General features: G+C 37.6%; 1 protein-coding gene across 2 annotated transcripts in view; it reads left to right on the forward strand.

Moving 5' to 3' along the window:
- Nucleotides 1-14,868, forward strand: part of LOC128202686 (uncharacterized) — a 20,256-nt gene extending 5,388 nt beyond the window's left edge. For both annotated transcript variants that reach the window (XM_052903738.1, XM_052903737.1), the window contains exons 2-5: nucleotides 40-625; nucleotides 8,233-8,391; nucleotides 11,225-11,282; nucleotides 11,885-14,868. In XM_052903738.1, coding sequence (XP_052759698.1) covers nucleotides 68-625; nucleotides 8,233-8,391; nucleotides 11,225-11,282; nucleotides 11,885-14,169 — 3,060 coding nt within the window. In that variant the 5' untranslated portion in view covers nucleotides 40-67 and the 3' untranslated portion in view covers nucleotides 14,170-14,868. The remainder of the gene's footprint in view (nucleotides 1-39; nucleotides 626-8,232; nucleotides 8,392-11,224; nucleotides 11,283-11,884) is intronic.
- The last annotated feature ends 233 nt before the right edge of the window (nucleotides 14,869-15,101 follow it).

Consider the following 15,101-nt stretch of genomic DNA (forward strand, 5'->3'; position numbering starts at 1 on the left):
TTAATTAGCAATACTCAAATGACTTGTTTCTTTTACCAGGTGATGAATACAATCTCATGGCAAAACAATGACAACTTATGGCCAATTATTGAAGGATAAGAAAGCCCAGAACTGGGTTAAGGCTGCCTTCGCCCTCAATATAACCAAGGAGGGTCTACAGCCTCTGGTAGAGGACGTGCTGACATGCGTTCACCAGGACATCTATAACAACGTCAGAACATCTAAGGGTCTTCCAGGCGGGGCAACATGTGCACAATGTTTCACCGAGAACGTGTTGAAATGCCCTACTCGTGGGATATGCATCAGTACTAGAAACTGTAAATTTCATAACTCCCCTCAAAAGGTGTATGCTCCGTGTCCAAACGGGATTTGTGAAGGCGTCCGTGATGAAATAATTCAACATCACAGGTTTCCAGTACCATCATGGAAGAACACGAATGCCGACAAATGGTGTACGAGCCACTGGGAGATCGGCAAGTGTTTCCTGCCTCCTGATGGCTACAAGACCAAGTCCTCCATCAACGACAGTGACTTCAACGGAGTGATCAGCGTCATGATGAATTGTAAGGATTTCCAGAACAAGCTGTCATTTAACGTTGCGACACAGCCAAATTTGTTAACAGAGGTAAACATATGAATCATACTACAATCATATTATGCGATTTAGATGACTTAAAAGCTGCACTCTCACATATTGACAGTTTTGACCTTTATTTCATTTTGTATCCCAGAATCAGCTGATTTAGGCATTAATACATTTAATTCAATCATATAAGATTACTCACTAAAGAACTGTCGAAAAACTTATTTTTCTTAAAGCGTTACTAACTCTTTTAGCCATTAAACTTCAATTTTCGAGAATTTGAATAAAACGTGATCTGATCTTGTCAGCTGTCTTATATTACTGGTTTACAGACATTAACGCAAACATTGGCTCATTCCCATACAAATTATAAAAAATGTTGTCTAAACAATCTGTGAGAGTTCAGCTTTAATGAATGTTCATAATTAATGCAGAATGTTTTAGTATTTGCTTGAAGTTCCTCTTTGTACTTATTAAATACAATGAGGCCTAAATAAAATATGTCTGTTTCCTGTAACATGCTGAAAAAAGATGGGATGGTAGGTAGGGATTTTTTTATTTATTTTTTTAAATGTCAGAATGATCCAATATTCATGTTTATTTCAGGTGAATTATTTTAAAACGAATTCAGTGTGATATATAGATTCACTTTTCTGCCTTAAATAAGTTTAAACTGCCATCTTAACAGCCATTGTACATGTATTTCAGTTGTAGAATACATCCTTTTGAAGGGCAAGACCTGGGTTTGAGCATTGTCAGTATGTTCACCAGGGAAGCAGTTCATCTTTACACTTTGCAAATATAACCCAGTGAAAAATTGAATCAAATAACATTTAGACAATTTTAATATTTTTGGCAAATGTTTCAAACAAAACTTTCAAAATGCATACAATTTTAGTAATAAAAACATGATATTATTGCACAAACTATTTTAAAATAGACTGTGTAATAATATCAAGTTGTATTATGTACATGACAACTATTATAAAATAAACAGTTGGCTAGAAGATGGGAAGAATCATAACTAGACTATAAAATCTGACTAGCATAAAACCGCTGTAACCACAGCCCCCCCCCCCCCCCAAGTCCGGGGAATAGCCGTCGGACTTTGACTATCGGTCCAGCCAACCCCGGGTAAAATCCCCGTCCTGCGGGGACGAACTGGTGGTTAAACCCCGGCCAAATGCCCCGGCACCCCAGAGACTCTATATAAGGCCCAATGTCGGCTAAATTTGACTCTATGACAAAACCACCCCGTTCACCCGGCCCTGCGGGGGCACCTGGAAAGTAAAAGCACGGCCCTTTCCCCGGCTATCCCAGGTATACCACCGGACCTGGGGGGGGGGGCTTGGTTACAATTGACTGGTGCATTATACAATACTGTTCTGTTATAGAACTTAACTGTAACACTGACAACGATCTACGCAGTTCTCCTTTCACTTTCATTAAAATGAAGTTAGCGTGCACCTGTTTCCCGCGCTTTTTTAGACCATGTGCTACGAAAAATGTTTATCTTTCTGTTAACTTATTAAAAACTTATAAGAATATTTTCTTAATATATTAAGGTATTAGCCGCGTAATACACACTTTTATAAAAGCTTTAACCGACAACATAGTTATAATCACGGTACACTATGGGACTTTTATCCAAATTTTGAAGATTTTTTACCGTGAATTAAAAAAGTTATTTATGTTTCATTACACCCACCCCCAAACTCCAAGGGCTACAAAGAGCGACAAGTAAATATTTTGTCTAGATTTGAATTTTTTTCGCATTATCAGAGATTATGAAATAAACACAACAGTTTCTGGTAAAATAAACTTCAGTTAACAGAAAACTAAAGTTCAAACGAACACATTATTGATAGACATGGAAAAAAATCATTTTGATTGATCTTGTGATTCTTCGGAAAAGAGCAGTTTTTCGATGTTTGAAAATATAAAGCAGTTTTATAAAATTCATAAAAAATAGTTAAATATAAGGCAAGCTGCTGAAATCATTTTAGATATTATCTATGTCTATTGAACAATTTAAAAGACAATTTATGATAGTTTACCGTCCAGTTTTGAAGAAAATATACATAATGTCATGTTACCATACATTTTTATAGGTAATAAAATGCTTAAAAATCAACCTTTTTCTTGTAAAAATTTATAACGCTTAATTGGACTTATTCATAAAATGTACTCTTTCAAATAAATGAATTTTACTTATGATACTAACTCAGAATACAGAGTTTAAAACAAATGAGTGTACTTTTAAACTAAAATATGTGAAGAAACAAGAACACTAAGTGGGCTCAACACTCCAAAAAGATCAGAGTGAAAGTTCTCAACTTATGTTTTTTTTTAATATTATAACATGTAAACAATCTCTGTGGGTAATTTGATGTCTATCTGTTTTATTTTGTCATTGGTATTCTAACATTTAGTTTTTTTCACAATAATTCTTCACTCTTCAACATTTGAAGTTTGGTCTGTTCCCATGCTTTGTACTTGTAGTGTGTGCACAGATGATAACTACTTAATGCTGAGTCAATGCTGATTTGGTTTTCATGCACCTTCAGGTACTTTACCCATCAAGAATGTTTAGTGCTGTAAAGAAAAAAAGTTGTACATTAAAGCCTTTCTAACTAATTTGTATAAATAATTATACTGCCATACATATACAAAATAAAATATAAACAGTTTAATATTTCTCGACATTATTTTGAAAAAACAACAACAAGCTGATACATACATGTATATATATAAAGAAAATCATCATCATCATCATCATCATCATCATCATCATCACCACCACCACCACCACCACCACCACCACCGCCACTTGATTATTGAATACAGTGTGTTTATAAAAACAAAAACCAAGTCAAATATGTTTTATATGAAATACTCACATCATCTCGATCAGATGCGACTGCCTTGTGGATAGACATGGCTGTCAAATCCGCTCTCAAGGATCCAACATAGTATTTAATGCAGGCTGGAATTCTTCATAACCCAGTGTTGTTGACTAAGTAATATTCTGTCAGTTTCCTGCCTGAAAGATATTAGACTTCTGATTATCAGCCAGCAGAAACTTCCACCGTAAAATACAAATGCACAAGTATTATACATTGTGCACTAATATCCGTAATAAGGGTTGGTAGGCACAAATGTGTAGTTGTTGTGCTTATGGTTGATAATGATTCACAACAGTATGGGGTTTTAACGAGACCTACACCAAGCCAATGAATGTCAATAGTGTCCTAGCAGATGCGGCTTCAAGCCCCAAACCACATACAACTTTTTTTCACAGGCTAATTTTGAAAATATGCTTTTTGTAAATAAATAACGGGTATGTACATGTATAATGGTATGTTAGAAATGGGTCAGGTACCAAAACACATCATTTTTAAACAAAATTTTAAGTCTAATATTTTTCTATGATAACACAATCAATTTAAAGATACCATACTCATATCATATCATAAACATAAGTTATGTACATAAGTACATATAAAAATATGTAACATGTACATAAGTACATGTAAAATATGTTACATGTACACAAGTACATGTGTATGTAAAATATGTAACATGTACTTAAGTACATGTAAAATATGAACATGCTGTCTAAACATTTAGCTAATAAAAATGATTTAAGAATTCCAAAGATAAATTAAAAAACAGAATTTTTTGAACCCATCAACGTACAAAACTGCTCAAGGATACTTACATTCAGAGCCCTTTGATACGAATATCTGAATATCCCAGTTCCATGCCGATTGTTGACGGTTCGTTTTTTCGAGAGAAAATCTTCTCTTACGCGTATATTTCACTTATAATCCATGTTTTACTGTAATGACTCAAATTGTTAGATGTATCGTAATCAACTGTCAGCGTGTACTTTTAGTGTTTATTTATTTTAAACGTATATTCATGAGAAAAACATCACCATTTTTCCAAATATTATGGTGTAGAAATTCCATTATTGACCTATGAATAGCCGGGAAATACCTTATGTTTCTAAAAATAGCAACATCCGGTACAGGCCGAATACGCCCGATGTTCGTCGCGATCTGTTACGGCGAGTGGCGATATATGTCGAAGTTACCCGATGTTTCCCAGAATATATCTTAGCATTGTTGTTTTTCAAAACCATCGCACTTTGCGAAAAAGCGGAAGGTATCCGGTAATTTGCATAATGGGCGGAGTTAATATTAGGTCATTGAGTTTGAGTGCTGCTAATTGACACAGTTACCGATCAGATTCCAGATCGATAATCACTTGTCACTTCGGGTGTTAATTACTCTTGCGGGTTAAACAAACATTCAGATCATGCATTGAGGCTCCTTTCAGATGATACCTACTCTCACACCGAAATATCCCGGGTCAAAACTGACGCATACTACAAATGTATGATGCGTCAAATTCGGGTCATTTACGTTTTCTGTGCGTCAAAACCCGGGAGCTCGGGTCAATTGAAAGCCCTGCAGTTTAATGCCAGAGCCAATAAGCGTTTTGCCATTGTTTCAACTTGTCAAACCGGAAACGTTTGTAACTATGCGACGAGTTCGGACAGGACTAAATTATTTAAATTATCGTTGTCATCACAGGCCAGAGATCGCTAAAAATCTGAATTTTTGAATTATGGGGCATAAAAAAGTTGCGGTCGGCGGTAAAAAAATACGGTCGGTCGGGTTACAGGAAACAGACATATTTTTTTTTAGGCCTGACATTACTATTGCAAATACTCTATCTTATTGATTATTTTGTACATTCGTTACTCTTATCCAAACAACCGTCTTACAGTGCATGTATGTATATATATTCTATCATGCATACTATCATACAATATGTACTAACATATCTATTACAGTCTGTACAAAAGTCATTATCACATTGCATGACACGAGGTCCTGCAATACAGTCTACATTGCAGGACCGGACCAGTTTTTGCAGGACCAAAAATTTTATGTACATCTTAGTGAAAGTCAGAGCTTCCAGGGTCTAAAATCCAAGTCAATGACTCTTGAGATCTGATTTTCAAGAGTCAATATCAGATCTCCAAGTGTCATTGTTCTTTTTTTTCTAAATACTTGGTCTTTCTTCATAAATTATAGTTCTCATAGATCTGTCATAAGATGGCATTGCAAGGTACATGTACATGATTATTCATACGTCCAAAACTGAAACAAAAAAAACAAACAAATCCAGTGTTTTATTAGGATCAGCTGTATTAATCCACTTTTCATTCTAAAAAAATCTCAAGTAAGAGAAAAAAAAATATTATCAATATAACTTAATAGTATACCCGTGCTCCAGTCAGTATTTAAAAAGGGTAGGGTGCAGCGAGTAGGCTATTAAAGGGCACTTTTGATGGGCATTGAATGAGCCCTAAGGGGGCATAACTACAAGGGCCATTGCTCAATTCTTAATGTGTATGTGTAGTAACTTCTTTCAATACTACAATAATCATAAGTTTGCTATGAACACTTTAGCTGTTATTTTTACTTTAATTCGTGACAAAATTATGTATATTTTGTATACTTTAATTTCTGAAATTTTGCTCTGTCAAACAAAAGGGCACAGAAGGGTGGAAAGGATTTGTGCCACGCCCTGCTATATAGGCCTAGCTGGAGCACTGGACTATATCTTGTAGTCTTATTTCCTGCTCTTAGGTGGTTTAAAAAATTCCCAGGGTCAAAACATAGAAAATTATGTTGTGAACTATTTATTTATTAATTGCATGTTCAGTGAAAACAGGAATTATGCATGTAACCCTATGCATCAGAATCCTACACGCAACAGCGATTGTTGAGTTGCACCGACATCTCTCAAATTTCTATTTTCAGTTTCACTTTCATGTTTTTCATTTTGTCTGGAAGCAAACAAAACATTCAATGTTCCTATTGTCAATATTGCAACATCGTTTTTATTTTTTAATAAATGGCATAACAATAAAACAATAATAAATCTATATTATTACAGAACTTTACTGTACACTGAAAACGTTTTACGCGTTCTTCTTTCACTTAAATTAAAATTGACAGAAGGTAAGCGTTCACCTGTTTCCCGTGCTTTTCAGACCATGTGCAGGGTTGTCAATAAGTTTTTGTAGAAGCGACTGAAACAGAAAAGTAGGCGGCCAGCTAGGGGGGGCCGTGGGCATCCCCCCACCCCACCCGGAAAATTTTGAAATTCAGCGCCTCATTTCCTGCATTCTGGGGGCATTTTAGGAGTATTTAATTAATTAACCCTTCACTTCATAGATACGCAATATTACTTATCTATCCATAGCTTCATACATACCGAGATCCACGATCGATAGCTTCATAGATACTTAATTTTAAGTACTTGTAATGTAGGGTCATTTATTTTCATATCTGTTGCTTGTTTATTTGCTATAAGTTTATTTCCATGAAGTATTAACATCGATAAATACAATGCACTAAAAAAAACACACGCTATGTTACTATTTTAAGAATTTTGGAAAATCGCGAAATAAGGTCAGTGGTATCAAAGATGTGTAAAATGTTGACTGCGCAGGTTTGTGGGCATTCCTGTCTCGTTTTCCTCGTGGAAACAATTCTGCAAGTTATTATTAACTAACAATAATACAACTATATTTAATTATCACGAGCCTGACGTCACAGGTCATTGTTCAGAATCGTGTTAATATGTTGGCAATGTCACGGACCTTTATAGGTCCGTGGCAATGTTGAATAAACAAATATGCCGAATCGTAAGATAATGATTCCGATTATCGGAAAATTTAAAACCAGTCAAGGGGATGCTCTAAATTTCGAAATGAGATGTTATAGGAGAAAAGGGCCGTTTTTAGCAAACTCGCCAGCAATTTTTTCTTCCGAATTTGACAACCCTGCATGTGCTACGAAAAATGTTTATTATTTTCTGTTAAACATTAAAAAATAATACAAATATATATATATTATTTATATTGAAATAGACATGATATAAAAAGCAAAACAAAATATATTTAAGCATTGTTGTTTTTTAAACCATCCTACTAAGCGAAAAAGACCAAGGTATCCGTTAATATGCATAATGGGTAGAGTTAACACGTCATTGAGTTTGAGTGCTGATAATTGACATGGAAACCGTTCAGATTCCAGATCGATAATCAGTTGTCACTTTGGGTGTTAATTGCTCTTGACTTTAATTGATTTAAAAGGCATTTAGATCATGCCTTGCGGCTCCTTTCAAATGATTAATATTATACATTTATGATGTATCAATTTCGGGTCATTTACGATTTCTGTGCGGCAAAACCCGGGGAGCTCGGGTCGATAAACGCACTGATTAAGTTGGTTTGATCAAGTAAACATAGGTTAGTTAATGAAATTCACATGATACACGATTAACAGATATTTATTTAATCATTTTGCCGGACACACGGGCCTACAAAATAGCTGCGATTGTCGGACCTCGTCATTTATTACCGGCGGGAGCCGAGTTCCGACGAACTTTCGTACAGAAGAATTATTCTATATCGAGAGAGAGAGAGAGAGAGAGAGAGAGAGAGAGAGAGAGAGGGGGAGAGGGAGAGAGGAGAGAGAGAGAGAGGGGGGAGAGAGGAGAGAGAGAGGTTGCTACATATTTTATGTTTAGTAGCTTTGTTTATTTGAAACATTACATTTAAGGTTCGGGACATTGGTCGACGAGTACGCCACTCCAATGACCAGAAGGTCAAGGACACGGAACTAGTGGACTTCCTGTTCAAGCTCCGCACCCTGCTGGAGGACAAGACTGTACTAGCAAACCGACCCGAGGCACAACATGCCGTGGAACAGCTTAAGAAGGTACGAACTTACATTCTTTATGACTAAACTGAGGAAGCACAACGACCCTAGGCACAACACGCCGTGGAATAGATTAAGAAGGTACGAACTTACATGCTTTATGACTCAACTGAACTAGCAAACCAACCCGAGGTACAACACGCCGTGGAACAGCTTAAGAAGGTACGAACTTACATTCTTTATGACTAAACTGAGGAAGCACAACGACCCTAGGCACAACACGCCGTGGAATAGATTAAGAAGGTACGAACTTACATGCTTTATGACTCAACTGAACTAGCAAACCAACCCGAGGCACAACACGCCGTGGAACAGCTTAAGAAGGTACGAACTTACATGCTTTATGACTCAATTGAACTAGCAAACCGACCCGAGGCACAACATGCCGTGGAACAGCTTAAGAAGGTACGAACTTACATGCTTTTTCACTCAATTGAACTAGCAAACCGACCCGAGACACAACACGCCATGGAACAGCTTAAGAAGGTACGAACTTACATGCTTTTTCACTCAATTGAACTAGCAAACCGACCCGAGGCACAACACGCCGTGGAACAGCTTAAGAAGGTACGCACTTACATGCTTTATGACTCAACTGAACTAGCAAACCGACCCGAGGCACAACACGCCGTGGAATAGCTTAAGAAGGTACGAACTTGCATGATTTTTGACTCAATTGAACTAGCAAACCGACCCGAAGCACAACACGCCGTGGAATAGATTAAACAGGTATGATTTTACATGTAGTGGGTATTACTGAACTAGTTAACCAACCCGAGGCACAACACGCCGTAAAACAGCTTAAGAAGGTACGAACTTACATGCTTTAAGACCAAACTGAGGTAGCAAACCAACCCGAGGCACAACACGCCTTGGAACGGATTAAACAGGTATGATTTTACATAGTAGTGGGCATTACTGAATTAGCATACACCGACCTGAGGCACCACACTCCGTGGAACAGATTAAACAGGTGTGACTTTACATGATAGATGACACAGCTGAACTAGCATACCGATGCAAAGCACCACACTCCGTGGAACAGATTAAACAAGTGTGACATTACATGATAGATGACACAACTGAACTAGCGTACCGACCCTAGGTACAACACGCAGTGGAACAGATTAAACAGGTGTGACATTACATGATAGATGCCACAACTGAACTGGCATACCGACCCGAGGCATAACAAGACGTTGAACACATTTAATAGGTATTTCTTAACTTGATAGCGGACACAACTGAACTAGCGTACTGACAACAGGCACAGCACGCCGTGGAACATATTAGACAGGTATGACTTTACATGATAGCGGACACAACTGAACTAGCGTACCGACAACAGGCACAACACGCCGTGGAACATATTAGACAGGTATGACTTTACATGATAGTGAACACAACTGAACTAGAAAACCGGCCCATAGCACCACATTCTGTGGAACATATTACAGGTATGACTTTACATGAAAGTGAACACCACTGAACTAGCTTACCGACACAAGGCACAACATGGTACCCAACCTTGGTTAAACATCTAGTCATATAAGACCACCGGATTTTGGTGTAGGTGGGGGTCCCTATATGGGTATATGCAGGGATTTTGGGGTAATTTTTTCTGCGTGGTGACCTTATTCGATGTAAGGCCAAACCAAGGTTGCGTACCATTGGGACTCCACCCATGACACAAACTGAACCGATCTGAGCTCTCCCGCGTCTATTGAATACGAAGTGGTGGCCTCGAGTTTATTAAAGTGACTCGCTCATGTTTTGAACCAAACATCAGTTTTCCCGGTAATGCATCTAAAACTTATTTTATCATTAGTTTACTCTATGATATCGAAATTGCAGAAAAAAATACAGTTATAGCATAACAAAGTATTTTGGTTTTAGTGGGGTTCGAACCCACGCCGGTAAAGTCAAGAAAAAATGTTGGTAACAGCCGACTAATCCTCACGGCCACCGGGACTTAAAAAACAGTGGTGGATATGTTGCCCTCTTTTGGATACATTGATCACATCACGTGATAATGTCAATCAATGAATCACGCAACACCACAGCCGTAATTAATTATTTTCAATTGCGTTACAAAAATGTGGTCTTCAAAGACGCTATTTGAGCAACATCATCTGCTAAAAGTGACATTCTCATTCAAAATCAATACATACACATGTATAGCAAACATCAATTTTGAGCGATAAACCTTTAACTACTTACTAAACAGTGCATTTATGGAAAATATTTATAACTGATAATAGGATTGTAACCGTGTATTTAATAGCAAAGATATTAAATGATTAGTAATTGCTAAAATATTTACGGTGATCTACTATAGTCGCATAAGGTAGAAATACCGTGTTTCTACACCTTTCTTTCAAATTAAACTCTGTTATATTCATAAGAACAACTGTTTTCAACATTTATCCATCCTTTTTATTAAATTTAAACAATAATATTAATTGTGGTAAATTTTATATCGGAGTAAGAGTGCATCTTTAAGGGTTCCAGCTTGTGGTATTTTTCTTTTAACACTCCTTATGATTTGCCACACTTTATTTCATAATTAAAAAAATGCATGTTACAAACCATGAACGAGTTACTTTAAGTCGTGGCCACAACATGTGAGTCGTTGGAACGTCAGTAAGTAAGTCGTGAGCACGAGATAAAAACAGATATTTACGCCTGTCACCTCAATGACAGCGTACATAAAAAACACTAATGTAGTTATATTGTTTTTCGTTACAATATTGTCTTTATAAGTTTATATTATTTTTGTAAAATAGCCTTTGATTTATGGGATGCTTAATGTCTTGATCTGTTTTGTTGACAGATGCAAACAGACGATTTCAAGATAAGCGCTGAGAACGAAGGAGAGATGTTGAAGGAAGGTAAGAGACGCTTTTCATCAATGACGTATCGAGCACTAAAACTCGTTGCCATCCCTAATTTTTATGGCCAAGAGTCTTGTGATAATACTGCTGCCTATCGTCTATGCCAAGAGTCTTGTGATAATACTGCTGCCTATCGTCTATGCCAAGAGTCTTGTGATAATGCTGCTGCCTATCGTCTATGCCAAGAGTCTTGTTATATACTGCTGCCTGTCTGCTGTGCCAAGAGTCTTGTGATAATACTGCTGCCTATCGTCTATGCCAAGAGTCTTGTGATAATGCTGCTGCCTATCTTCTATGCCAAGTCTCTTATGATAATACTTCTGCAACAAGCGTCTTGTTATATTCCTGCTCCTTATCTTCTATAATAAGCGTCTTTTGACATTGCTGCTACTTATCTTCTGCAACAAGCGTCTTGTGATAATGCTGCTCATTGTCGTCTGAAACAAGCGTCTTGTGACAATGCTGTTACTTATCTTCCACAAAAAGCCTCTTGTGATAATGCTGCTACTTATCTTCTGTACTAAGCGTCTTGTGATAATGCATACGTATCTGATCTTAACTTTTGTTTTTAATGTGATATTTTTTTACATTTACTTCAGGATTACGACTACGTTTGGTAAACCATTACCGAACCACTTTGGCCGACATGCCGATATCTCCCATTCTTGGAGAAAAGAACGCAAAACTCAGGAAATTCTACGTGGCACCGAAAATTGTGGAGAAAGATCATAGAAAAATCGGCGAAATTGACAAGGGAGAAAGTGGTCAAGAAGTTGCAAAGTTTTCAGATGTTTTCTTAAAAAACGGTCAGTTGCTCAGTAATGCTTTCCTCGTTGGCGAACCGGGCAAAGGCAAATCCACATTCTCCGTAATGTGTGCCCTGGAATGGACTCACCAGTATTTACCAGCGGAGGAAAACGTCGGTATTAAAACAAGCTATGCCGACCCAGAATTCTTCAAAGAGTTTGCATTTTTGTTCCATGTCACCTTACGAGATTCAGGTAAAACGTGTGATCTAGCAGAAATGATCAAGGATCAACTTATACGTAAATTCTACCACGAGAAGGATGCCGATGATGGCTACCGGCTCTTACAGACGGTGCTGGAAAGTGAAACATGTTTAATCATAGCTGACGGCCTCGACGAATGGACTCATCCGGAAAACGTAAACTGTACCTGCAAAACTGAGGAAAAAGTCACCCCTTTCCGAAATTCGGCCAACAAGGCCACACTCCTCACGACAACGCGTCCATGGCGACTGTCACAGTTTAGAGTGCAGGATTCAAAGATCGACAAATATCTTGAAATAGAAGGAGCTGCAGACACAAAGCAACTCGTGGAAAATATCATCAACATTCTTAATGGGGGAAATGAGGATGAACGGACACAAGAGGCTTTCATGAAAATAGCGTCAGAGAAGGATCTTGAAGGATTATTGTCGGCACCTATCAGTACCACCCAGCTCGTGTGCCTGTGGTTCGAGGGCAAATCGTTAACCGATTCAAAGTGTGACATTTATGCTGGCATGATAAACATGCTATCATGTAGACTTAGTTATGTGCAACGGAAGCATAAAATTCCGAAAATTGAACTGCCATCTGTATTAAAGGAACACGAATGCTTCGTGCAAAATCCCATGGTTTATCTTACGCTGGCAAAGTTAGCATACACAACTTTGTATTCAGAGTGCAGAGATTCGTCTGTTGTTTTCAGCAACAAAACAGTCAACGCTTTGTTAAGCAGGAAGCAGGTTGAATTTGCATTGAAGTCAGGCTTACTCACGGAGAAGAAATCCAACTCATTGACCAAGAAATCATCTCACTTTTCATTCTTTCATAAAACACTTCAAGAGTTTTTAGCGGCTCTTCATTTATGTTTAAATGAAAACGACTACAGTCAGCTATCAAACAAGTACGAACAAGATAATAAGAAAAATATCTTGGGAGATGTTTCTCAGACATTTATTTTCATATGTGGAATGAAGCCCGAGCTCGGTGTACAAATGTCTTCATGGATCAATAGTTCTATACTACCATACCCACCATCATTCTACAGTGGAGAGGCTGAACTACTTCATCGCCTGATTCTCTCCGGGCACCGTGAAGCCAAGGCGAACAACTATGGTGACATACCGCTCTATCTCGCACACTTCTCTATTGATAGATACAAGGATGACGAGGATGTCGTAGTGTTAAAAAAACTGATGATGATAAACAAGGAACGTATTCAGTCACTAGACATCGATGGATACAATGATCAAATTAATGGGGAAGAGCTGCAGGAGGTGATCACATCCTCCTCCGACTCCCTCAAAGCAGTGTCACTGGAGGACCGTGATGGGCAGTATGACCTGTCCCAGTGTCACAGGCTGGAAGATCTGGAGATAGACGGAGACAATACAACACGTGTGCAGGTTGATCCAACACATATTACAACATGTCACTTATCTGGTGTATCATCGAATGTTGAAATGTACATATTTAGATTATTTAAACACCATCAAAGGTGGAGTAAACTACAACATGTTGTGTTAGAGAGCGTTAAGAATGTCCAGTTACTTGTGGATACACTACCAAGTCTCCCTCCGTTACAAAGCCTTGACATATGGGATACAGATCTAGGTGAGCTCCACCTCCTCCCTCCAGCCTCCATCACCTATATTACACTATATAATGTGACAATGACAGCGGGGGCGGTGCGGAGTCTGATAGAGACGATGAAGAACATACCACACACCATTACATGCCACATGTGGCGCTGGACGGTGGAACCTGCCAGTGAGATGGAAGACATCCGAGAACATATGGACAGTTCGCCGTCATTCGAGGTTCTCAAGTTTGACGATACGAGTAGATGGCCTCATTTCGAATTCACCAAAATGTGAACAATAAGTTAAATGTTAGCATCGATTATGGGAATTCATGTTTGATGAAAAACAGTGAAACAATCAATGGGGAAGTGTCATTCTATTTATAGAAATATATGTTACTTTTCCCGGAACTAATTATCATCAACTACTTTCTATGTGTATTCAAAGTTAATTTGATTTATGTTGTGTATTTGCATGCATCCTAAAATAGATTTAACTGTACACAACAATGTCGTTGGGGCAGGTGGTATTAAACATATCGAACTTGGATGAAAACTTTATTTGTTAATTATAACACAACAGTTCGTAATCAGCACGTGCAATAGTCGGTTCAACTTGATCGACTTTTTAAAAAAGAATCCCTTATAAATGAACTCATTTCCTAGTTTAATGTGATATCATTTGTTAAATGTTAAGTACTTACTTCGCTTAGGGATAATTGATTGATGGGGATGATAATCCGTATTTAATAGACAAATATACCAATAACACGTTGATTTTTTTAATTTTCATTATCTATTACATAAATTTCACGTAAATATAATAATATCTTCAAAATAATAATATCATATATGGACAATTGCTACAAAAGAAATACCAAACAATAAACACATTTAGTTACCTAAATAATAGAATATACGATGGCCTATTATTTAATATGTCACACAATTTGATTATAATTGAAGAAGATATCATTAAACGTTGAAAATATTGTTTGATTTGTATTTAATACGATAAGGATGAAAATGTGTTATAATGATAAGTATGATGATGGTGGTGTTGTTGGTGATGATGATGATGATGCTGGTGGTGGTGTTGGTGATGATGATGATGGCGATGATGGGTGTGGTGGCGATGACGACTATAACCACCATGACGTCGATGATGGCGACGACGATTACAACGACGACGCCGTCGGTGATGATGATGATGGTGGTGGTGGTGGT

Source organism: Mya arenaria, chromosome 9 (genome assembly GCF_026914265.1).
Source record: "Mya arenaria isolate MELC-2E11 chromosome 9, ASM2691426v1".
Lineage (NCBI taxonomy): Eukaryota > Metazoa > Mollusca > Bivalvia > Myida > Myidae > Mya > Mya arenaria.